The 26374-nt window shown below is 38.4% G+C and overlaps 3 protein-coding genes across 3 annotated transcripts in view; 1 reads left to right on the top strand and 2 right to left on the bottom strand.

Moving 5' to 3' along the window:
• Positions 1 to 3746: 3746 nt before the first annotated feature.
• Positions 3747 to 26374, top strand: part of LOC139151128 (helicase POLQ-like) — a 51307-nt gene continuing 28679 nt past the window's right edge. Inside the window, exons 1-8 of the mRNA XM_070723681.1 lie at positions 3747 to 3874; positions 6026 to 6409; positions 6923 to 7706; positions 8554 to 8732; positions 10735 to 10935; positions 12568 to 12738; positions 12968 to 13075; positions 13962 to 14107. Of these exons, the coding sequence (XP_070579782.1) occupies positions 6035 to 6409; positions 6923 to 7706; positions 8554 to 8732; positions 10735 to 10935; positions 12568 to 12738; positions 12968 to 13075; positions 13962 to 14107 (1964 nt within the window). The 5' untranslated portion in view covers positions 3747 to 3874; positions 6026 to 6034. The remainder of the gene's footprint in view (positions 3875 to 6025; positions 6410 to 6922; positions 7707 to 8553; positions 8733 to 10734; positions 10936 to 12567; positions 12739 to 12967; positions 13076 to 13961; positions 14108 to 26374) is intronic.
• LOC139151131 (ficolin-1-like) lies at positions 13531 to 17391 on the bottom strand. Its single transcript, XM_070723684.1, has 2 exons — positions 16887 to 17391; positions 13531 to 15455 (listed from the first exon to the last, which is right to left on the bottom strand). The coding sequence occupies exons 1-2, from the start codon at positions 17200 to 17202 to the stop codon at positions 15004 to 15006; spliced, it is 768 nt and encodes a 255-aa protein (XP_070579785.1). The 5' UTR covers positions 17203 to 17391; the 3' UTR covers positions 13531 to 15003.
• On the bottom strand, positions 21229 to 24338 carry LOC139151130 (angiopoietin-related protein 1-like). The gene is made up of 2 exons (XM_070723683.1): positions 23974 to 24338; positions 21229 to 22035 (listed from the first exon to the last, which is right to left on the bottom strand). The coding sequence occupies exons 1-2, from the start codon at positions 24269 to 24271 to the stop codon at positions 21398 to 21400; spliced, it is 936 nt and encodes a 311-aa protein (XP_070579784.1). The 5' UTR covers positions 24272 to 24338; the 3' UTR covers positions 21229 to 21397.

Here is a 26374-nt window from a genome sequence, read left to right on the forward strand (position 1 = left end):
TTCACAACTGCGACATGCGACAACAACACGTAACGTTTCATGGTGTTTTCCTCAGTATTAGATTGGAGGCGTCTTGCGTGAACTTTAATCCTTTGAGCGCCAAAGTCTATTTTTGTCCCCTTTATATAATAAACCCCTGTCAATTTTTCTCCAATTTTTGCAAAAAATTTGGGAAAAACCTGTAGCCAATGAAATGTGATGTCGATTTGGTCCAAAATTATCAAAAAATTACAGAAAATTCATACAATTGGTAAAATTTTGCACTAAAATTTTGGTGGGAGAAAATTACAGCGCTCAAAGGGTAAAACGTGGAAAGGAGATTTAACGTTCAACATCGATCAATTAATAAGCCATTGCTTTCACTTTGGTAAATCGTTCACCAAGTCTGGCAAAACTCAATTCATGTACACACCAGTTCACTCATTTTCATCTGGAGAGATAATTTTATGACGGAAATGTTGACAGTACGTGTTAATGCATGGAAAATAATATGCTACGTGATCTAGGCATTTATATGTTTATATTATAATTTCAAATTATTTTAGATATTCTTCGTCTGCCTTACCTCGCTTCTTTCCTTATGTTATCGACAAACTTTTTGATTTTTAGAAATCTCTGGTATTTATCCTCATTTCACTGTGGTATAACCATGTAGCTGTCTGTTTAATTCATCAGTTGTCCCCCCTGTATCATAACTGCGTCAGTGTCATTGCAAACATTCGAATTTTCAGTTATTGTCGTTCATTTTCTAACATTTCCAGTTTTGTTCCAATTCTCTAGTGATTGATCATCGGATGTTGCCATCTTTTCGTCTAATTTCATTTTTACTTTTCGTCAAAAAATCGAATTGATCCAACTTTTGTTCAGTTGGAAAAATAAAAATATTCTTACTGGTTAACTTCGGACTACATTTGTCTACACAAATAACATATGCAAAGTAAAGCAGTTAAAATAATACTGATATTGACAGAAGTGCAAACATATTTGCTAACCATGAATAGCCAGAGACCGACTCAAGTTCTTTATAGATAACGCGAGTTAAAACTGTAAACAGGACATAATTAAACCCTCCTACAATCCTATTTTCAGTCTTTAAGCCTAATATGTACATACTATAATATGTACATATTATTTTTTGTGTGTATATAATATTTTAGATCATGTAGGCAGAAAAGTTCCAGAAAAACACTGATGTAGACGTTTAAAACCCTATTGCTATTGCATTATTTCAGATCGGTTTGCCTTTCGTAAGAAGGAAAATAAATTTGTGCTCTTCGTTTGTGGAATTCTCTACCGTCACAGCTTCATGCACTTCTATCGCTGGTTGAATTCTTTCGCTGGCCGATTTTTGCGTAGGCCAGCGGTGCGAAAATAATGCTCTGGTCGCGAGAATGCGGTAAACCGGCTGTTTTAATATAGTGCAATGGTGTCCCTCGTGTTTTTCAGGCTCGTGTTCAGAGCAATGGTGCGAACAAATCAAGACTGATATCGCAGTTTGACAAACACGCAGGACGCAGGTCGCTGTTGTGAAGTCGCAGGTTAGGCCTACACCTTGGTCTAAATGCCGAAGTCGCAGGTCGTATGTTTCAAACTCGCAGGACGCAGGTCGCAGTTTTGAAGTCGCAGGTCGCATGTCGCATGTCGTGACCGGTCTTCCATACGAATCAGGTCTGCACGAAATACATTCTTTACATTTAATACATTTTGTAAATTTATTAGATATGGAAGACCGGTCACGACATGCGACATGCGAGTTTTTAAAACTGCGATCTGCGGTTTGTAATATGGAAGACCGGTCACGACATGCGACATGCGAGTTTTTTTTTTAACTGCGACCTGGGAGTTCTTAAACTGCGACATGCGAGTTCTTAAACTGCGACATGCGAGTTGCAAAACTAATTTGGCGTTTGCATACATGTCATTTCGTTCTCCTCCTAACGATGGATTACAGAGGTAGAGACGAGCTTATTTCTGCATACTTCTACAATGGATACACCCTGGGAGAAATAGCGGCCACGTTAGGACTCCGACATGTAGGGAAGACCTGTCACGACCTGCGACATACGACCTGCGTCTTTAAACTGTGATCTGCGACCTAACCCTAACCCTACCCTAACGCTAACTAACCCTAAGTTATGCCGTTAGGGGTGGACCATTTGATATCCTGGGGGGGGGGGCTTGGAAGATTGGTAGAGAGCCATTATTTTTTCCCCACGTGCTTCACTATGAATTATTTTTTTTCTACAGGGCATATGCTGGCAACTTTATTTTTCACTTTCCTTCTTCGAGATATTTTTTTTTACCAAATTTCGGTGCAATGTTTGTTTGCTTGGTTTTTCACACCCAGTAACAAGATGCTGTTCTATCGCACACAGACTATATTCAAGAAACTAAATAAAGATATGTAAATACATGTACATTTTTGATTCACTTTACAAAAACATATTTGTAAAATCATGTACATTTATGGCATTTACTTGTCAGTGTTGTCCTTACATTGAAAGTAGCCGGGTAATTTAAGAAAGTAGACGGGTGGACTGCGAGGGAGCGAAGCGACTGAGCGGCGAGTGAGCGTAGCGAACGAGGGGGGGGAGAGTGCGAGAGGGGGGTGTCCCCCCTCTCGCAAGGCGAAAAATGAAATTTTGGAGTGGAAATGGTTTTCTCTGGTGGCATCTGAGGTGACATTTACAGACTGAAACAGTAGTTGTTGTGTGTCTTAGACGTGGCTCACATACAACAAAACAAACAAACATGAATTTGTTTTGTTTGTATTATTTATGACACACTTATGGTTTTATTTGCAGTGAAGATGTAACATTTAATCTTAAATCACCCGCTGTCTGCTCATTTCATTGCCCATTGCCCATTCTTCATTACCACATAGTAGTTTCCCCAAAACCATCAAACTCATTCGCTTTTGTTAAGAAAAACATTGGTAAGATAATTCACTATAACAGTGTTCGCATTTACGAATAAAACATGCGTATATAGAAAACTCATAACAATGAAAAAATGTGTAGAGAGTCGATCCAATGACGTCATTTTTTCCACTGCTGATTGGTTCAACTATACTTAACCAGTGACGTCTTGCCATGACCTTTGTTTTGGCCGTTGATTAGCCAATCAGTAGTGGAATAAATTACATCATATGGTAGAATCGTTCTGCAGGCCACATTTCACTGCGCTTGGTCTCAAAACACGGCCGATTTCTTCAAGATGATGCGAGTAACACATTCATCGGCGTGATTTTTGAGGAGATGGTTAAATTTGTGATCCAACTAGGTATATGGGAGTGTAGTTCTGAATGTTTTGTGCGAGCGCACGGCCAGTTGAAAACCCGGATCGCGTGTTTTTTGAGTGATTGTGTTGCACACCTTGTGAGTATTTAGGTTGCAGTGGCGGGCATATCGACTACGGGATCAATAGATCGATCCGAAAATCGATCTACTTAGCAGACTACCCAGCTAAGGAGCGCCTGTGATTCACGGTCCCTTTTGTGGAGGGAGCTTTCTGTCTTCGAGGTTTTTGCTTTCGAGTTTTTTTGCACTTTTCATTGGAGTTTTACGCACCCAAGTTGAGTTTTCTCTCTGTAAATTGTTTTCATCAGTCGTTGGCTGTTGCAAGCTCCTCGATTCCTAACAAACTTTCGGTCCTGCACAACCAGATAGTGTACCCTTGCGTCGATATTAGACGTATCTAATGTGACTTTTGACCTAAGATTCAAACGAATACGAATACGATAATAACTTCAGCTTCCTACGGACTGTTTTGAAATGTGTGAAGCGCGTGATCGTAGTTATTATGTGGATGTATGTTGATCTGCGGACGACGGAACTTCCGCCAGTCGACATAAAGCTGCATGAGCTTACACTGGGTAAGTTGTACACGTAAATGTGTTGCTAATGTCAGATACATTGTCATCTAGTCCACATGTGCACCCTTGCTTGCATGGCTGCAAACTTGTAGCGATACGATCATACGGTGCCGGGTGAGGCCAGGCGCGGTCTAGGTATTTTGGACCTGCTGGAATCGTGTTCCAGTCGTTCAGTTTTGACTTTGCTTGAGCCATCGACTAGGCTCACGGATGTAAGAAACAAAACCGTTGATTGATTGCTAGAAAGTTACTGTGGTGATAATTGTTGTGTTTACGCTTAGTCCTACCCTGAACAGCCACCCGGCCACTGTGACCAACTTGCAGTTTTTTGTCGAACACAATGCCCCACCAGTACGTGCTGCTGCGCCCTCAATGTGCACATATAGTGGTCGCAGTGACCGGTTGATTGTATTGTCGTAATACGGCAACAACACAGTGCCTCATGTGCCAGGAGTGAGGACAGATATAGGGAGAGACCATTTTTTAAAATACATCGTGGTAGAAACATACAACATGGAGGTAATCTTCGTTGGTTTGCCTCCATCCCTGCAGTTATTATCATGAAGAACTCTTTGACAGACCATAGGAATGGAAGAGTGGCTTATTGGTCCTCATCCATGTGGAGGGACGGTGACCATATATTGGCTTTCAAATTGACATTTCTAGCTGAGTTCCTGTTCACACAGTCTCATATATCCCTCACTCAGTCAGTCAATGAATTCTACATCTTTAACAATAATAATTTTAAGAGACTTAACCTTGTATTGCCAAAGGAACATCGAAGAAAGATATTTAAAATTAGGTGTTAGGGAAGGACTGCGGAAGACCATCGAGTGTTCACGAAAAAGACCAACATTATTACCTCTACAGGACATCTAATCAGTGTTAAATTCTCTAGGTCTTTGTGACAGGACTGTGTGGTTTTTACTGGCTATAGGCCTGTAGGAGGCCTATAGCCGGTAACACAAAGCCCTGCCACGCAGAGCTATGTTTCTCCGTAGTGTGCGATTCCCATGAATTTAATACTAATCTGAACCCCCTTTAAGGTAGTATGCGCCTCGAAAGTGAAAGACTTATCATAAACTTTTGCTCAAATTTTCCTCCAGAATCTTCAACCATTCTCTCTCAAAATCAAGAATAAAAATCGGGACTCACCATACAAATTTCAGTACCAGAGAAATAAATAAACCAAGATTTACCGATATTTGAAATTCAAAATGGCTGCCATTCCTGTGTTAACTCTATGGAAAAAATAAAATTTTCGAATTTTGAAAACCTAAGCCAGTAAAAAGTTTTCTTTCACTGAGAACTTTAAAATGAACCCCCACAAGTGGTATATCAGAAAAGAAGTATAAAAATTTGAGAGTCTGAATATTTGTCCCCGAGGCGCGTTCTTACTTAAACACAAATGCAGGACATGTCACCACCTAAATGTCTTTTGATATTGACAAACACTAAACATTGATAGTGGTTTATTTCAAACCATGATTACTGTTTGTGATGTAACTTCACATATTGAGTTGATTAAAACCCACTCTCTGCCAAACTAACTTCCTATCTGCAGAAGTTGAAGGTCATCTGGACTTTGCCTCCAGATTAGAAAACTGGTTGAACTCATACGAATTATTATAAGTCTGCATGATTTGCGTAAGCTCCTAATATGTCAAACATTGGCCACATGGATAAGAGCAAGAAATATAAGACTCTCTTTGAATTTCTTTGATATTTGATCCACACTTGCACCTTGATTTACATAAATTACCATAAAATGTGCATAATTTATTATGATCCCCTCAATCATGTCAGAACCAAATCCCCCCCCCCCCCCCCCCCTCCAAATTCCAAGCAGAGTTGGAATTCACTCCTTGGGAGAGAAACCTGGAGAAAACAATCAGATTGAAGATAGATGCAAAATTTATGAAGAGAAAAATTTCAAGATTTTACACTCAATTACACCGATGTCTTCAAGTAAGTCCTGAGTACAATTAATAAATGAAAAATGATATGTTTTCAGCAGCTGAAGAGGTTGCAATACGGCATGGCCAAGGGGAACGAGTATGCAGACTTTGTTAATACATGTCTATCACGGTAGTTGTTAAAGGTTATATAAGTAATATCTCTTGCTGTTTTCTCTTTTATTTTTGACACTAGACTTGAAGCATGGCTGACAACCTTTGCCGGAAAGTGAGAAAGAGAAGTGGTGGTCATTCAAAATCGAATTTGAATCTGAAACGTTCTAAACAGGATGAATGTGAGGTAAACTGTCTCAAATCTGCTCCAAGGAGGAACCAAGGCCGCAGGGCTAGTGAAGAGCAAGACTTGGATGTCTCAGCAAGAGAACTGCCATCAACTCCAGCCAGGTCACCAAAGCTCATAAGAGAGATACAGTGTAAGAAGCCATTGTTCAAAGGCCAGCGACGGCTGATTGACAGTGCTGATGTCCCTGTGCCATCCACACCAACAGGGACAGAGTGCCAGGACGTATTCAAGGACCTTGCCACATCAACTCCATCTGGAGAAAGATCACAATCTAAGGTAAGACCACTACTTTTCCTACTCAAACCTTCCATAAGCTTGTTTTTCTTGTGAATAGATTTGTACTATGTACAGGTACAGTGGCATAGCAAATTATTGCAACTGTGTAGTTTACCATGGTTAGGAGAGAAACAACTCACCATTGGAGGATGGCAAACTGTGACAGACTGAAATATATCCATGTGTGCTGTGCCCATAAGCAAGGCACTTCTCACATTTTCACCGATATACCGGAGTGGATGGATATCTCTAGTCTGTGAAGGATCTTTGTGATCTGTTCCGATAATGGATGAATAGAACAAAATAACATTAATATTTAAAATACAGTACATTACCCCAAAACAGTAATCTGATGTGTTAATTCTTGGTATGTGTACATATATTTCTATGTCTCGACTATCTCAGACAAGATTTCAAAGTCTACAGCCAGTATGATCATCAGTGCAGGCTTTCAACCTGATGTGTTAATTGTTGGTAACTGCAACATGTATTTCTATATCTCAACTATCTCAGACAAGATTGTTAAGTCCCACAGCCAGTCCGATCAACAGTGCAGGCTTTCAATCAGATGCAGAACAGAGAGTCAGTTGTCAAGAGTTGGGCTCTGCAGAGGTGACAGCTAAACAGGAGAGGGAAGAGACAGAGTGGGGATGCGACGACAGCAGTTTTTATGCTGACTTAGATGTCAGTAACATAGTAGCTGGAGCTGCAAATGCCAATGCAGACCTCAGCGTCGCCGGCAGAGGTTCAGAAGCGGGAGATGGAGCGCAGCAGAAACTGGAACAGTGCAATAATGTTAGAAATGTTGGAAGGACCTCGGATGGCCAACAGGGGCTTGATTTGATGGAAGGTGGTGGGTGTGACCAACCTAATGTGATAGAGTCAGAGGTCAAAGGTCAAGGTAAAATTGAAACAGACCATGTCAGCAGGCGTAGAAACTGCAATAACAGTAACAATACAAAGACGTCTACATTTGTGAATGAAACTGAGAACGGATTAAACGACAATGTCAGCGGTTCCCGTGACGTAGGAAGCAAAAATCTAGTGGCAATTTCTGAACAAACTCCCATGACCATGAGAGACCGAATTAAACAACGATTGCACAGCAACGCAAAGACCAGCACTCCACAACAGAACAAAGTACAAGAGTTAAAGCAAGTTGAAATACGAGAAGCAATCAGTGTTGCCAAAGAAATGGAACGAAGTACCTCTGATAAGGACATTGGACCATTCTATGGGTTACCTAGTAAAGTGAAGGAGTTATTAAATACACTCAGAGGCATTGATCAGATGTATGGTAAGACAGTAGGGCTGATGTGCAGCATCTCGGAAGCTTTCAGGTGATTTGTATCCTGAAACTTTGTGTTGTTGAATCATTTCTAAACTTCCAATCAGCTACACAATATCCCTTGTGTCGGACATGCTTAAAATGTTTTAAATAATAATCTACCAATCATTCAGTTGACAACTTCAGAGCCACTGCACATCGGCAAGACAGTACAGCCTATTTTTGAATTTTACTGACTTTGCCACTTTCAGTAGCATATTTCTTTGCTGTAAGAAGTGGTGAAGAATAATTCTCAGCTTTGTAAACATCTCACAGCAGAATAGAGTTTTCATTCTTTGCTAGACATCATGTGAAGTGATGTGGTATCTGGTTATTTTGGCTGGCTATTATATTATACCATCAACAATTTTCTCAGCCATGAGTGCCCAGTATACATCTGTGAACTTCCTGGCCCCTTTTCACCAGCCACCTGTCAATCACAATTCGAAACCTGGTTGAAAAATTTTCTGAACTTTGATGGAGACTATTTGAAGCGCAATGTAAAAGAGAGGTCTGAAATGATTTTAAACCTTTTCAACCCAAGTCCATGTACACAGACCCACAATCACCATTTATGACAATTGGTTTAGGCTAAACAATGGTTATGAAAGGTGATGCTGATGAGCAGATTTGCATGTCTGTTTATCCGCCAAGATCACTTGTACAATATGCAAATTAGTGACATGGTAGCTGGGTAAACAAAGTAACAAACTTTAAATGGTTGAGCAATGATAGAAAGAATGTATTCTTATCATGTTACAATTTGTGAAAAATGAGAATTGTTTCTCCAGTTCCTTCATTTTAATTTCACATACAGATTGGCAACATTCATGCCTCACTCTACCAGCGATCTCCGAGAACAAGAACTTGATCTACTCTCTGCCAACGAGTGGGGGCAAAACCTTGGTTGCCGAGATACTTATCATGCAGCAGTTACTGTGCCACAAGAAAGACGCCCTCTTCATCTTGCCGTTTGTGTCAATAGTACAGGAAAAGGTAAGCATTTTGGTGTGCACATGTACTGTCCACCGACATAGTCATTATACAATGCATAATTGCAAGGTAATAGCCTTTGACCTTTGTACTGGTTTTGGTTTTATTTGTCTGATATTTAAATTATTTCCAGTGTTTTGCTCACTTTTAAAAGTGAAATTGAGTCAAACCTCAAATTTCATGCCAGTTAATACATAACAAGAAAATAGCATTCAAGCGTATTATCTGGTCCTTATTCATACACATAAAAGTAGGATTTACACATTCAAGAGTAATATTTAAGTTGAGAATGGTACATTTTGACAGCCAACAACTAAATGTGTGTAGAGACTTACCAGGATTTAATAAACAAACAGTTTCAGTCACACAAAACTTTGCTAGCCGAGGGCGTTTCCCTGGACAGGGACCCTCCCTCGGAACAATCTTTGGCAGAATGGACTATGAATCATATAATTGACAGTGCCATCGCACAGCTAGAAATGGCCTGTAGAGCAGATCATGTAACTCGTCCTTACTGCATTTACACGTCATAATGATATCACCCTCAAGTGACCTCAAGGAACATGTCACTTGTATTTTGTTTCCGCTGATAGTTTGACCAACAATCAAAGGAAGCAGCAAACTTAATTTTACACTTAAAAGACAACGATCATGGCAGTATTTACAATCATAAGTGATGTTGGCAATTGAGAGTGCTGTCAAGTATTTTGGCTTTGCAGTGTCCGCCATCCACCACGGTGCGGTGTCGAACCTTCCAAAACAGCAGTGATGTGTACAATATGTGTTCTGAGTCTCCATCTTTGTAGTGAAAGAAATAGTATAACAGATAACAGTTAACGTCACTTTTAAACCGTGATGCTTCTTGTGATCAAATTGTTTACACTAATCACTTTCAACAGTGAGGTGTCTGGCGAGAGTTTGGAGTCAAAATAAACTAATGGAAACCACTCACTACAGTCACATGTGAATCTGATTTGAAACATTTTATGGCCAATGTCAAAGTACAATGGGATCCTGCAGTATATCCAAAGATCATGTAACCATGACGATTAACGAGCAACATGTGTTCTGTATCACTAACAAAGATAAACACAACATGAGAAGTTGCCTTGGTTTTGTCATATTTTACTGCGAAAATTTATACAGTGGTTGTGATTGGTCCGTATGATTCAAAGCTTGGTTTGAGAGGCTTCAGCCATTATTTTGAGCATTTATGCACATGTTGGTTAGGGAGACTATGCTACACCAGCCTGTATGATGGCATTAAGCATAAATGTACAAGAATCAACTGAGGCAAACTGATCACTGGTATAATCACATTAGCATCCACATTTATGAATAAATGTGATGTTCAGTGCTACAGTCCTTTCTCCTTCAGTAAATATCAAAGGTAGTATAAAAATAGGGGTGGGGAATGGAAACCATTCGATGAACCACTGAAAACCTGTGGTAGACAGAAAAACCTGTAGTTGACCACTGGATCACAGCACGAACCTAGACTCTGACTGTCCCTCATCGGAGTCATTGGCTACACACTGTGGCTAGTGTAGCCTAGCCTAGTGGGCCAGTACAGGAAGCAAATCTCGCTGCCTTTGCCAGCTCACTTAGCCGGCTAGGCTAGCTTGTGCTGAGCCAGGCTGCCCATCCTAGTGTTGAGGTAGCTAACCACGTACCCTGCAAAACCCCTAGTTGACCACTAAAATAGTGTCAAGTGGCCACATGAGGGCGTTGTTTTCAAGATGGCAAAGCCTGCAATCTGTGCAAATTTGACAAAAACAGACTGCTTTTACGTGGGAATTCTATGCCTAAAATATACACAACTAATGAGAAAAGAATACCCATGTCAAATTTCTTTTTAAAAATTCTGTTCTGAAGAAAATCAAATTCTTATGTAAGATTTTGATTTTCTTCATGGCAAAACAGAATTTGCATGCCCCTTAGCAGATGTCCAACATCAGAGACAAAAAGTAGCAACATTTGGAACATTTCTCTGATTTCTCAATAGGTCAGAAGTCTGTCTCCATTCGCAGTGGAGCTAGGCTTCCTTGTAGAAGAGTATGCAGCAAGCAAAGGTGCCATGCCTCCCAGAAAGAGACGGAAGAAAAACACTCTTTATATTGCGACCATAGAAAAGGCTCATAGTTTAGTGAACTGTCTGATTCAAGAGACCAGGATAGGAGATGTCGGCTTGGTCGTTGTTGATGAGGTAAAGTATGCAAGAATCGAAGAAAAAAATTCTTTTCAAAGTTTTGTACCTTTTCAAAGTTGGCCATTATATCATAATATGTCCCAGCCTAAATCTATTGGCATTGTTGTTTGTAATGCAGAACTCATAGATAGTCATATTTTACAACAAGCTATAATTTACATTGCATTTTATCCAACCTCTCCACAATGACCAGCGTTTCTAAATTATTTATTAGTAAAGCCAATGCCACATACTTTCTATGCTTTTATTTATTTGATCTATTATACACAGTAACTGCCAGTTGTTTGATTCACTGCCATTGTGAGAAATTCCTTGTAGTTTTCATCAAAGATCAAATGCTGAATTTTAGTATCAGAATATGCTGAACTCCAATGAATAACATCCGTCTGTTGCCTGTAAACCTTCCTCAAAGGATTCACCACATTTTGAGCTTAATATATCTGACCATCAAAGACCGTTCAATGACTTTAACCCTTTTCCTGCCAAGTCCATATTTCACCACCAGGTCAAGATGGTTAAAATTAATGAAACACAACAAATTCCATTTGATGTATTTTAACATAATACTGTACATTTGAAGGCTGTTGAAAACATGATACTGTAAAGTTGATTTTTTTGGACAAAAGATGCTATAACATACCAAGCCAAGTGGGTGAAAATACGTCATGTTTTGGCTCTATACCGCTTTTTACTGACTTGGCTGATGCGGAAGTGATACAGTTATTACACTCTGGCAGGAAAAGGGTTAAAAATGCAAATGATCAAGCTCCAGCACTACTGGTACCACATTAGCAACTTTACATTTTCGAAATAAGGTCAAAATGACATTCATACTGCAATTAAAAGTAGCAAGTGCCTCAAAAATAAAAGACTTAAACTTTTGCTCAAATGTCTTTCCAGCAAACTTTCAATGCTTCTCTTTAAAAATCAAAATCAGGGGTCACTGTGCAAATTTTGGTTGTAGAGAAACAAACTGCCCAATATTTACATATATTTGAAATTCAAAATGGCCACCATCCCTGTGTTATTCTCTATGGGGGAAGGTAAAATTCTTGATTTTCACAAAACTATCCCAGGAAAAACTTTATTTACTACATAAGCTTCAAAATGAGCGTCCCGCAAGTGGTAGGCCAAAAGAATATTGTAAACGTTTTAGAGGCTGCATACCTGTTCCGGGGTGCATTCTACCTTATCTTTGAAAATTTCTCTTTCAAACAATCACACAAATTGGTTCATATGCAAGCATGAAAATTGTCAACAATATTATATATATATGGTCATACTTGTAGGTAGACACTTGCTCAGAAATACCCAGGAAGATTCTACGTTTATGCAGTGTATAGATTAACGTGTGAGCTGGATGATAAAAAGCCATTTGTGCTTTATAGATGGGTTTGGCACAAACACATTAACATCTGGGGGAGACATGGGATGAACTCCTTGCATGTTCTTGATGATAGAACTCACAAGAACTTTCACAGCAAGCTCAGTGTGAATGTTTGATAGCAATATCTACAACTGATGTAGGGCTAAAATGTGATTTAAAAAAACACCTGAAAAAATTAAAGCTTGCACACGTACATCCTTATGATTGTTTATGTTTTTAATCTACATGTATGTAACAATTAGCTTCACATGCTTGGGGAAGGTGGCAGAAGGGGAGCGACGTTGGAAATGACGCTCACTAAGCTGATGTACGTCAAGACTGCTCAAATCATTGGAATGAGCGCAACTCTGAACAACATAAGAGATCTTCAAGACTTTCTCCATGCTGAAATTTACACAAGTAATTTCCGACCTGTAAGTAGACAACAAACATAGTCAGCTGTGTGCTTTCATCCACATATCTGTTTTTGATTCCGTGTTTTATTTATAAGTCAAAATGCAGCACTTTGTGACTTTCGAATGAACATAAATTTGGAAGATTCTTGGATCCAGAGATGGAGACACATTTGATATGGTATTTGGTATATGCATCTGAAAAAAAAAATTGCAACTCAGGTCTACCTGTTAATTCTCTGATTTGCAGGTGGAGTTGACAGAATATGTGAAGATTGGTGATAATATCTTTAAAGTAGACCCTAGAGCACTGTGTCCAGAAGAGAAATTTGTTCACGCACGAACTGTTTTGTTTCCTGTAAGTCTTTACTCCGTAGTGTTACAATTGAGATTTCGCCAACTTGGAATACAAAAGAGAAAAAATACTAACTCTTTATCTTTTCTGTCCAAAAGAGAAATGATTTAAAAGTATTCTCACGGTACAGATGCAGAGTCTGTATGCTCCAAGAAAGTTCTTGAATTTACAGCTTCCTGGAATTTGATATTTTTTCTGGCCTGTCTACATAGTAAGCTATAACTGATTTTCATCGCTTGAGGTGCCGCAAAAATGCATGTTGTTAAAACTGTGTGCTTACTGACAGTTCGCAAGTACTTGTTTTTTTTTTTTACTGTGTATGCAAGTGTGACATCACTTAGGTAGAATGTGCCTCGGGGACAGATATTCAGACTCTCAAATTTTTATAATTCTTTCCTGATCTATCACTTGTGGGGGCCAATTTTAAAGCTCTTTGAGTAAGGAAAATTTACACCATCTTAGTTTTTCAAATATTGAAAATTTTATATTTCCCACAGAGTTAACACAAGAATGGCGGCCACTTTGAATTTCAAGCATCAGTAAATGTTAGATAATTTAATTATTTCTCTACTACCAACTTTGCGTTGTGACCCCCTGATTTTTATTCTAGATTTATGGAAGAGTGGTTGAAAGTTTCATCTAAGAAAGTTTGGAAAAAGTTTAAGTTTTCTCTTTAGAGCCACGTACTACCTTAACTCTCTAAGGAGCAGGTGAGACCAATAAATGTAAAGAGTTGACTGTTGTGTTTTTGCATTCAAGTATGTGTTTCGAATCAATGGCTGTGATGTCAGTTTTGGAGAAACTATATCTGGCAAAGATATCTGTTACTGTGAGCAAAATGTGATGACATAGGATTGAACATGTTTCTGACTGTTCTATTCTCGAGCAGTACAAGGCGGCCATGTTGAAAGAAGACCCAGATCACCTTGTTGGTCTTGTGTTAGAGGTGATTCCAAAGCATTCTTGTCTGATATTCTGCGCAACCAAGAAAAACTGTCAGCATGTGGCGGAGATGCTGTGCCGACTTCTCTCCAAGTAAGTGTTGTTTCTTTGCTAAACTTCTTCTTCATCTCACTTGAGGAAGTACATGCTTCTTATTAAAGAATTGTTGTCAGATTAAGAAAAGTTTAAGCCTTTCTTAAAACCATTCTATTTTGTGATATAGAATTAAAAAATCAGTGGTCTCCTTACCAATTTTGGGATTAGAGCAACAAATTACATGAAATTAGACATTTCTGATATTCAAAATTCAGCCTGCCATCCTATGTTAATTACACTCTAGGGGTGGCTGCCTGCTAGACTTGGTTCAAGTCGGTGAATTGTTGAAAAAAAAATCCTTTGTAATACTAATAGTTTCTTTTGTGTCTCTCCCATTGCATAAAAATCTTTTGGAATTTGGTAGCCCAGGCCTGCTATTGAGCACGTTATTTCAAGCAAGGTATTATTACAGGCCCATTATTCCAAGTGTTAAATGCTTTGAATTCCAAAATTGCCTGTAGTATACACAATGTATAATAGATGTCCTATTTTGCAACTGAAAACGAAAGAATGATGGTTGTCCCAGCTTTCACAGGTGGTGAAGTTGAAGACCTGGCTTTTATTTTGAAACCTGATTGTGTGTGTCAATAACCAACACCATATCAACGTAATGGTCTATATAGAGTATTTGAGTCACTTATATATGTAAGTTGATTTTCCAACAAAAAGTGTAATAGTACATGTTTGTGCGGTTGTCTTTTATTTATTCTGCTTTGCATCATCTGAAACAGATCGCCGTTTCTTCCTCTGTATCTTCATTGTGACTTTCTGAAGTCTGTTTCCAATGCCTCCGAGGGTCTTCCAGAACATACCGTGATACGGTCCATTCAAGTTGCAGTCGGCACAGTTGCCATACCACCATCCTCCTTGGTAGAGTTCGGCACAGTTGCTGGTTATGCTTTGGTCGTTGTCGCGGTTAATAGTGCTAAATTCTCTCTTGTTGTGCGCCCTCTTGAAGGAATCACCAGCTGTGCCATGGTAGTAGCCCACTTTGAGGCGATAGTTGTGCTTTCACTGTCAACGTGGAATTTATCATACTTTGCCACGTGATGCTCATCTGAAACATCAACCATGTCGATGTGTAGTTTGTATCTGCCCTGTTCAGTCAGATAGTGAATCTGCTCGTTGCCAAGCCAGTGGGTTCCATCGATTGGTCCAAATCCATGCCTGTAGTGGGACCACGGCCGACCAAAGTAAACAGTGTCGTCCAAACGGCGTTGGATAACTGTCCATGCCTCATCGCCATCGACATCACAGTAGACAAGAATGGTGTGGTAATTTTCAGGTGTGACTTCATACACACCACTGACCATAGTGGGATCCGATTGAAGCAGTTCATCACAATCTGATGGTAAAAACATTTCAGGAAATATTAGCTGTGAAGATGACAAGAAGTCTTACCTCAAAAAATTTACTTTTACTTGTAAGGACATCCATTCTCATAACCCCTATTATTAAGGTAGTTCGCACCTCAGGAACAGATATTCAGACTTTCAAACTTCAATACTTTTCTGATCTAGTACATGTACTTGTCTTGGCTCGTTTTAAAGCTCTGAAAGTAAATAAAGTTTTCACTGTCTTATTTTGTGAACAATTGAAAATGAGTCAACACAGGGATGGCGGCCATTTTGAATTTCAAATATCAGTGAATTTCTGTAGTACCTTAATTTGCATAGTGACCCCTGATTTCTATTTGTGATTTGAGATAGAATGGTTGAAAGTTTCCTTAAAGCAAATTTGAGCAAAAGTTTATGTATTTCACTTTTGAGGTGCATACTACCTTGAAATACACCCCCACATTATGAAAGAATTTGTCTCTGGAGTTGCAAGGTCACTATATACATCAGGACTGTGTTGCATATAAAGAGACTTCACAAATTTCATTCCCCTGCAAGTATTCAGGATGAAACTTGGGATTTAAGCTGAACAATTGCAGGAAAAGTTCATAAAATGCTTGTGTACACTACTTGAAGATCTATTCAGTGTTGCAGTTTATCTGATGTTATTTGAAATATCCTGTTTTGAAAATGTTTGTTTGTTCAAATATTGACAGTTTATTTGTTCAAAGATACTATCAGTAATCTGACAAACAAAGACATAATGGAGGTGTTTCTTTTATAAATCTTTGGTGAGTGTAAAAGGGGAACAATTTCATAGTGCATGAATTAGAATAATTTTTGTTGTTGATATAACCGTTCGAGTGTTGTAATTTTTTTGCACCAAAATTTAGTGCAACATTTTACCAATTTTAACAAATTGTCTGTAATTTTTTGCTAATTTTGGACTGAATGAACATCATACTTTATCGACTACAGTTTTTATCAAAATTTTGGCAAAACTCTGAAAAACTTTGATGTGGGTATATTGTATTAAGGTGACAAAATTGACTTTGGCGCTCAAAGGGTTAAGAACATGTCTTGAACTTCATATTAAATTATTTACCTTTCCTAAAATGCACTTACAAAGGTATGGTAGTGCTTTATTTGGATACAGTGAGCCTTCTTATTTTAACATTTCTTCACTCTTCTGGGCTAGCCCTGTTCCATTGCATGGTGTACCGCAAATTTTCTGTAAACTAGTTGCGAGAACTTTTTTGAGTTGTCAGCTTGTCAAATCGGTTGACAAGGCACACTGGTTAGAGATCATGGTCTACATGTACTGTATATCACTTTAATTTTGACTGAACCACAGGCAAGATTTCAGAATTCAGTTTTTACAATGGTGTACACTTTTAGAGTGTTTATCTGAGCTTTAAATGAGATAACGGTCCGCCTACCTCTGTATGGTCCTGAAACTGTTGTAGCAACAGTTGTGGTTTTCTGATCATCTGTGACCTTACACCCTCCTTCACTCAGCTCCTCCAGCTGAGCTCTGAGTCGACTGATCTCCTCATCGAAATTTGTACAGTTGCACTCCGCGAGGCTTTCTGTAGTCACCGCCAGAACTTGACTGCAGAGTCCTGTTTCGGGGTCGCATTTGTAGTCGAACTTGATGCAGGGGCTGCTGACGTTCCTGTAGGTTGCTGTGGTAGATTGCGCAGTACATGTCACAAGGCAGTTCAACAGTAAAACTGCGGTGATTTTGAAATCCATTTCACTTTTGTTGTTTTTCAAGTGAAATGAGTGACGGATATGAATGAACGTTGTAAGCAGGAAAACCAGGGCTTGCTGTATGCAGAGTGAAACATACAGCAAGATGTTGAGGTAATCAGTGGCCTAGCACTCCAAGTAGGGAACAGCTTCTGTATGCAATTGATACAATGTAGTTGTAATTGTTGATATATTGAGCACCAGGGAGGGCTAATCATAGAAATCTCATAAGCCAAAGCAAACACTTCACCTGGACAGATCCTGGTGACCTTTGAACCTGGAATAGATATCTGTTCAGAGATACGGTGATTTATACGATCAATTATGGCTGTGTATTGGGTAAAAACTAGTCTACATGGAATGGAGTTACTACAGATGGGACCCTGGATAGGTGCCATTGGTCAGGTGTACTAATTGTTCGTATTTCACAGGAGAAGCCGACATATAAATTTTGTGAAATTCGATGAACATGTTTTATGAAAATATAATTGTTCCAAGGCATTGTAACAAAATGTAAATTGTGTGAAAGTGAATGCTTTTATGCAATATTCTCTTGTCATGAACAGTGACAAAAAGTATCTAACTTCTCATGAGTGATGAATTTTGATTTTTTCACCCTTTTGAAATTTTTATCAATTCAATATTATCCCACATGGTCTTTAATCACTCTACACATTTGCAAGTATTTTCGAAATTTCAAAAATTTCAAAGGCAATGTATCATAGATTTGTCTTTTTCTTGTCATCGTTGGTCTGTAAATGCTTCTCTGCATACTAGACTCACTCACACTCTGTCATTGGCTGTGGAGTGTGGCTGTCTCATACCTTGCAAGGTTGCAGTGTCCTGATATTCACATTTTATCTCATTCTCATTCCAAAATGAGACTCAGGCCAAAAGTTCTCTCCTTCTCTTACAAATTTCTACTTTTATATATTTCCATACCTACAAAAATTATCTTAATTATACAATTAAAACTTTTGGTCATCTCATGGAAATTTCCGTCAGTCTTTGATTGTTTATTAAAATAAAGTATGAAATACACCATGGAATATCCCATTCCTGATTGTTTTCACCATTTATTTTGGTTGAAGATGACGGAGACCCACAAACCACTGAATCTCTGAGAATTTTAAAGCTATAAGTTTAATAGCCATTACAGGACAGTAATCAGATGCTTCTGAGCAACCAGGAGTCAGTCTTGATGTCATGGATAGATGCAGAGAATACTTTGTAGTGCCAAAAACAGTGAAGATTAGAGAAAAGCATACAGGACAAATGTCTTGACACAGAGGTCAAACCCAACGCAACGCACTGATATCACGTGGTCGCGGCTCGTGTTGCAGATATGCTGTGCAGTCTAGGTGATTGACACCTTTTACAATACGCGTTTCCAGACCGGTGGATAGAGGGACTGTCTTCTAATCATAAAACTGCGACTAGTTCATGCGAAGATCTCTCTGAAGAATGTGCATAAAGCGTATATTCTGCATTGCATGGTCAGTGGACAAATAAATGATAAGCCGGTAACACATTCACCCATGGCTGCCTCTCTGTAAGAAACAGTGGTCATGGTGCACCAATGCACTGGGATTCTTGCAGAAATAATCTCTGTCATCCATCAAATCACATCTGAATTCGCTACTACATGGTAATTGATGTTGGGTTCTATGTTTTATTAGCTCCGCTGTCAGCGCGCGGAGCTTATCAAATAGGTTGATTTTCCGTCGTCGTCGTCCATCGTCGTCCGTCAACAATTACCTTCTCCTCTGAAACCGCAAGTCCGATTGCTTTGAATTGTATGTGCAGTTCACTTGGGGTGACCTCACTTCAGTTTGTTCAAATCGTGGTGAAATTTGCATATTTGTATTTTTGGGGCATTTTTTGGTGTTTTTGGTAAAAAAATCTTCTTCTCTGAAACCGCTTGTCCGATTGCTTTGAAATTTGATATGCAGTTTGCTAAGGGTGACTTCAGTCAGATTTGTTCAAATCGTGGTGAAATTTGCATATTTGTATTTTTAAGGCAATTTTTGTCATTTTTGGTAAAAAGATCTTTAAAAATCTTCTTCTTCAAACTACCGGTCAGATAGCTTTGATATTTGGTACATATGTCCCTAGGGATGATCTTTTTCAGATTTGTTCAAATTGTGGAGAAATATGCAAATTTGCATTTTAAGGCAATTTTTGCCATTTTTAGTCAAAAAATGTATTTCTCAAAAGTACTGGTCTGATAGTTTTGAAATTTGGTATACAGGTTCTACAGATGAACTAAGTAATATATATTGAATCTCTGATGAAATCTGTAATTTTGTAATTTAGGGTCAATTTTTGCCATTTTTGGTCAAAAATGTGTATTTTCAAAACTACTCATCTGATAGCTTTGAAATTTGGTATACAGTTCCTGCAGATGAACTGAATGATATTTATTGAAATTATGATGAAATCTTAAATTTTGTATTTTTTGGGCAATTTTTGCCATTTTTGGTCAAAAAATGTGTATTTCCAAACATGTCATCTGATAGCATTGCAATTTGGTATACAGGTTCCTACAGATCACCTTAATGATATTTATTGAAATTATGATGAAATCTGCAATTTTGTATTTTGGGGCAATTTTTGCCATTTTGGTCAAAAAATGTGTATTTCTAAAACTACTCATCTGATAGCTTTAAAATTTGGTACACAGGTTTCTATAGATGAACTTAAAAGTATTTATTGAAATTATGATGAAATCTGCAATTTTGAATTTTTGGGGCAATTTTTTTCCATTTTTGGTCAAAAAATGTGTTTCTCAAAAAGTACTGGTCTAACAGCTTTGAAATATGGTATACAGGTTTCTATAGATGAACCAAATTTAATCTTTTGAAATTATGATGAAATCTGCAGTTTTGTTTTTTGGGGGCAATTGTTGCCATTTTTGGTCAAAAAATTTTACTCTCAAAATAGCTTTGGTTGACATGTTCTTAGGGATGATCTGATGTGATATATTCAAAGTATGATGAAATCTTCAATTGTGTATTTTTGCAGCTATTTTAGCCACTTTTTTCTGGCCACTGCATTGAGCTTTCAAAGATTTCCACCTTCTTCATCAACATGTATCAAAATAGTTATTCTCTACATTAATTAACACAGCGGAGCTATATCGGCCGCTAGGTCGCTTGTTTGTAATATGACCACAGACAATGGCTGGAAATCATTGAAATGGAAGTGAAAATTATTAAAGTAACTGGCCCACTCCGTCACAAATGATATTATAGTGATGCAGAAAAAGATTTCATTAATATTTCATTTTTAAGATTGACAGCTTATAAAGGAGGCAGTTCACGGGCCGTGAACCCTCTGTTGAAGTAATGTTGTCAATGTGTTCTCAACAGTGTACAAAGTTACATGTGGACCTTATAGAGTCATTTTCATAATTTACATTTTAAATTTTCAAGAAATTTTCACCATTCATTGTAAGTAATAGTTGACTGAACAGCTCTCTCGCCTATTCTGAAGGCACTAGTGAAGCAATGTAGAGAGTCAACAACTTGTAGATGTTTGGTATGCAAGATGTTTGCACATATTACAGATTGGTGTGATGCAATGCAAGTGCCACGTTTAAACGTAAACTTGTCAGCTGTTTACAATTCATGTTTACAAAGGTGAACATAAATTTACAGCATTTGATCTTGAGAGCGATCCAATATTGGCCAATTGCGAAGATGAGGCATATCCCCGTAATGACTGATTTTACCATCCAACAATTCTTGAGAAAAATTCCAAACTCTTTCGTTTCACAACAAGCATAACAATCAAGGTTTCTATTCTTTTACATCATTTTGTAAAATATTTATTTGTAAATATAATAGTGATGATTTTTACAGCTGTTCAAAATGAAAATCAAAAAGAATTCAAAAGTTTGTAAAATGTTTGCATGATGAGGTAGCAATGTCGTTGATTCTTTAAACCAAGTGTGCTTGTGTCCCTGTCGTACCCTCCTTTCAAACTCTGTAATGCCAAGCAAAGTCAAACATGCATCTCCGGTGCTGTTGAAATTTCTGCATAGAGTCAAAATTCAGGTTTGTTTGTTTGCTTTTTCTTTACTTTTCTGCAGAGGCAAATAAACAAACTAACAAAGGACATGCATCTACGTGTATGTCAGTTCTTGGCATTCAGTCAGCCCCTTTCATGATGAATTGCTCCTGATTCGTAATCATCTTCACTTCCGTTTGATCTTCATTGTGATTTTCTTGAGTGAATAGTGATAGCCTCTCCAACCTCCCCAGTCGAGACCGTCCCACTCCTCTCTAGAGTACGGTCCTTTCTTGCGGTACACACCGTTCAGGTTACTGTTGTAGCAGTCCTTGTACCACCAGCCCCCTTTACACATGGTCTGACAGCTGCCACGGTCGCGTGAATCATTATCCTTGTCCGAGGTGCTGAACCCAATGCCATCGTGATAGCCCAGGGAGTCGCCGGCACTTCCTGTGTACAGCTCAACGTGCAATCGGTATTTTTCTGATTCTGAATCCAGCCAGAATTCCCCGTACTCTGCAAACGCCATGTTTCCATTCCAGTCTTGCAGTTCCACCCGGAGTTTGTAATCGCCCTGGTTTGTCAGGTGGTAGATGTTCTCATTGCCGAGCCAGTATTCACCTCTCCAGCTGCCGAAGCCGTGCTTGTATGATTCCCAGTCTCGTTGGAAGTCCACAGTGCCATCGATTCTCCGCTGGATGACCGTCCATGCCTCTCCAGAGGATATTTCGCAGTATGCATGAAATCCACTGTGAAGACCCTCTGGCCGTAAGAGGTAGACCCCGTTTCCAGAGTTGATGGTATCTTGTGCAGAGTTGCAGTCTGTAAGAAAGGAATGATTTAGTTTGCAGCGCATCTGTGATGTTTGGGAACAATATAAAAATCTTGCTTCCCGGTGATTAGTCTCTCAATCAACTGCGATCATATCGTTTGACAAAACTGTTGTCGCCAGCAGTGTTACACCATCACAAAAACACCGAGCAATACATACTGGCAGTCGAACAATGATTGAAGCAAAGTTGCAGACCCAAAGCTGGACTCAATCAGTCATTCTTACTCACATCACAAACTTTTCATTGTGATTTGTAGGAACAAATATGGTCAGAAATAAACTGATGAAAAATAACAATAATAACTTTCAAATGAAATGAACATAACCACACCAGATTTTATCATAACTGGAATCACAGACGTGAACGAAATCTACTTGAGAGCACATGCATATGTTTACTTATCTCCTTCTGGCATTCCATAGACAAGATTGTCGTCTATACTTTAATTGAACAACTGTAGTTGAAGCTGTATTAGAAGCAATCAGGGCTACATGTATATACATGTTACATGGTAGTTGGAAGGAGTAAGGCATTATGGGTAGAGACTTTCAAAAAGGCGCGTGAGGTGAGCAATTTTTAATCTAATCACATTGTCCACACTGAAGGAAACTAATAAATATGCTTTGTCTGGTTGTAAAGTTTACTCAAATAATTAAGGTAATTAATTAAGAGCTACATGGTATGTCGTCATGTCTCTGTGGACGGCAGTTTCTTTATCAAAAGAAAGCTAAAAAGAGATTTAATTGTCCATTACCAGTATTTCAATGTTGTCAACCAGGATCTTTTTTCATAAACACACAGATATAAAAAATACCGCAATCAATTTGTCCTGTGGACATTCTTTTTTACAAAGCTGAGCATTTCCCCTCCATTGTGCATGTAGATCCAAATTGTGAGGCATAATACAGCTAAACCATAGACTTTAACGTTTTTAAGGTCTACGGCTAAACCAACAACAACCAATCTACATGTGAATAAAGTTATTTCATACACACAGCCTACTTGACCTCTATGAAAGAATGATTTAAAATTCATATTCATAAACTGAGGGAAAGATGTATTTGTCAAAAGTTTTAATTATCTTTTTGCCAAATTAAGCATTTTTAGTTCTATACTTTACATGTACCTGTTCAATAATGATCTGCTCAAAGTCGGCCCAAGACTAAATTACTCAACACCTTGCAGTTTAAACTCAGTTTCATTTTATTTTAAATGTCATGGGTGATCGCATGATTGTCAATGATCTGAACACTTGGTATTTGCTTTAAAGATATCAAAATTATGCTTGGCATGATAACAGTTAGTCACGACCCCTCATTTTCAATTTTAATTCGGAGGTATCTCAGACACTTTGATAGGGTTTCAACAAGATTAAACTCGTCCAGCAGAGAATCAACAAGAACATCCTATTCGTTCATGTTTGAAGTGGAGTGTTGTTTGCGTTGTGAATAAAGCCAGACATCTGTGGTACTGCTCTGACCAGCAGAATTACATGTGTATTATTTAATACTTTACTGAACATGGAAACACGCAAATGAGAATGTCTTTCAAAAACTTCATGTGTCAATATATTTTCCTTGATACTTTTTGTGTAAATCCTTTTTTTGCTGCTCTGCTAAATCAGTTAAAGGACAAGTAGCTGTTTTTATTTTTATTGTCAAGTTCATGCCGTCTCCTGTTCTACTTCCAAAAGCATTTTGTGTTGTCAGCTTGTCAATTCAGCCTGTACGTGTGCAGACTGCATAGTCACTGTTAACAAGTGGTTCAGACTAGAATTCAAATGTAAACAATAACAGCGCATTCTAGATGTAAAGACACTGTGTGGGCAAGTTTATCGTGGATTTTTCCTCATGCCGTTTTTGAATAGAACAAGATATTGGAATTGACATGTAAAAGTTACAGCTATAGGTGATGTGTGGGTACCTACCGTAAAGTCGTGGTTTGATCGGTGAACCGTCTGACTCACAGGTTGTCAGAGCCACTAGCAACAGTGTGTTCAGTTCCTGTAATTGCTTCTCCTGTAAGTCAGCCTTGCGTTCCAGCACCTGGAGTCTCTCGTTGCTGGCCATGCACTCCTCCGTGCCGGGCACTACGAAAGTGTAGTAGCAGGCATCATTGTCGTTGCTGTTGCTGCTATGGCCATCTGCAGCGATCTCTGCACCGGTGGCCAATGTCAGAAAACATGCCGCAACCGCCAGGCAACAGAGGAAAGCCTTGCTGCACATGTTCTTTCCACTGTGTTACAAACGCAGAGAAGTGGAACCTCTCCGAAATCAATCGCCCCATCCAATGTTTGTAGAAGGCATATAAGGAAAGATAATCTTGAGCTGCACAGGGTCAAAAGGTCATTGATTGTTTTCTCATTGATTATAAAGGGCATTGTCTTGCATTATTAGGAAGTACATTGTTTGCCTCATTAGTCATTCACTTTCTGGAGATTGTCACCGATAACCTTAGTTTTTGAGTTTGATTTTGATGTAACTTCTGATAATTGCAACCAGTTAGTCATTAAATTGTTCAATGAATATACGTCTAATGTCAGTATCTGACACGATGTAATATTTTCATTTAGATAGTCTTCATCCATGCTATATGATTGATCTTCCCACATTTCTGATGGAGGCAGGACCCTCTCTCCATTGACATGGACGTGAATTCTCTCTCTCTCTCTCTCTCTCTCTCTCTCTCTCTCTCTCTCTCTCTCTCTCTCTCTCTCTCTCTCTCTCTCTCTATATATATTATATATATATATATATAATATATATATATATATATATATATATATATATATATATATATATATATAGAGAGAGAGAGAGAGAGAGAGAGAGAGAGAGAGAGAGAGAGAGAGAGAGAGAGAGAGAGAGATATATATATGTCCTGTCCTCAATTTGAAACTGTTTATGTGAAACATTGTAGTATACTGCTCAGAATGTCTTTCATAAAAAGACGATACATTGCAAGACAGTCATGTCTACAGTCCTTCTACAAAGGCCAATGTGGTCAATGGCATTCAGCAAAAAATAAATCAAATCTGCTTATCCTGTGTGTGTAGTTAAATGACTAACACCCCCTGCTACAGCCATCAGCTGAAACAAACATGTTTTTTTATGAGTTGAGATACACGTAGATCAGAGACTGTCTGTGTGATTTTAGTCTTACAAGTACATATGTTGGCAGTCATCATGCAATATAACTTTTCTGTGATCTCGTCAACAGGACCTTTAAGTTTTTAAGTCGTCATTAATTTCATGTTCTCGATCACTAGACAGGTAGCCAACCATGCATGATTTGCATATTGTTTTGTTGTGAAAACGTATTCTTTTTGTAGGGTTATTAATGCATAGATTGTTCCAAAAAACCTGAGGGGTGGCCCACCCTTTAAAATCCTGTAGTGGAGACCATGATTTATTTACACCGAAAATTACGTGGTTACAAATTACTGGTTTCATTCCACCTCCTGTGTTTCCTCTGGCTTCTGAAATTTTTTAGTAAATTTACTAATTGGGTATTGAAACTTTTCATAAATTTTGAAATTCATAAATAAACTTAACCGTTCCAATACAGAATATCATTCAATCAAATTCAAATTAAGTACAACATGTGCGTAGACAGAACTATTTTGAGGTTTGGGGGCCTTCAATCAACTAGCTGCTTCCGTGCATTCGTATATTTACGAATCAACAATGAAAAAAAATTAGTAAATCATCTAAAAAATTAGTAATTTTACGAATTTGAGAGTGGCAGAGGAAACTCAGACCTCCCATATAATCAATTACTGCATATCAAGTGATTTTCGGTCTTTTAGTGCATCTGTTCTCTGAAAGATAATTAATTCAAATCATAATTAAAATATATGACGTGGAACATACTGGTAATTCTAAAAAGTCACCACTTGAAAACAAATCTTTTGAGAAGGTCGCACCAAAGCAATGAGGGTATACTTTTGGTTTATTGAGAGATTATTTCATACAGGGCGTGTTATAAAAACATTCAGTGTTTTACCTCCACAGAAATTGACATGTGTTGCCTTTGTTATTGTAGTTCTGCATGACATTTGAATGTATACATTCCTGAGACTGGTGAGGTGTTGCTGGCTGGAGATCTTTTCAGTAAACACCTCAACAAGGGTTTCTTTTCATGTAGCTGTTTTACAGGGTAGCTAATGTGATCTCAAGTGTTTGCTTTGTCTGTGGCAAATTACCTCAAGATAATCCGCCTGCATCAAGGAATCAGATAATGTACATAAAATATACAGGTAACGTGCATGTGTAAACTTTGCACCACATGTGTGTATGGTCTGGGCGGGGTTGGGCAACTTAATCATA

Source organism: Ptychodera flava, chromosome 15 (genome assembly GCF_041260155.1).
Source record: "Ptychodera flava strain L36383 chromosome 15, AS_Pfla_20210202, whole genome shotgun sequence".
NCBI lineage: Eukaryota > Metazoa > Hemichordata > Enteropneusta > Ptychoderidae > Ptychodera > Ptychodera flava.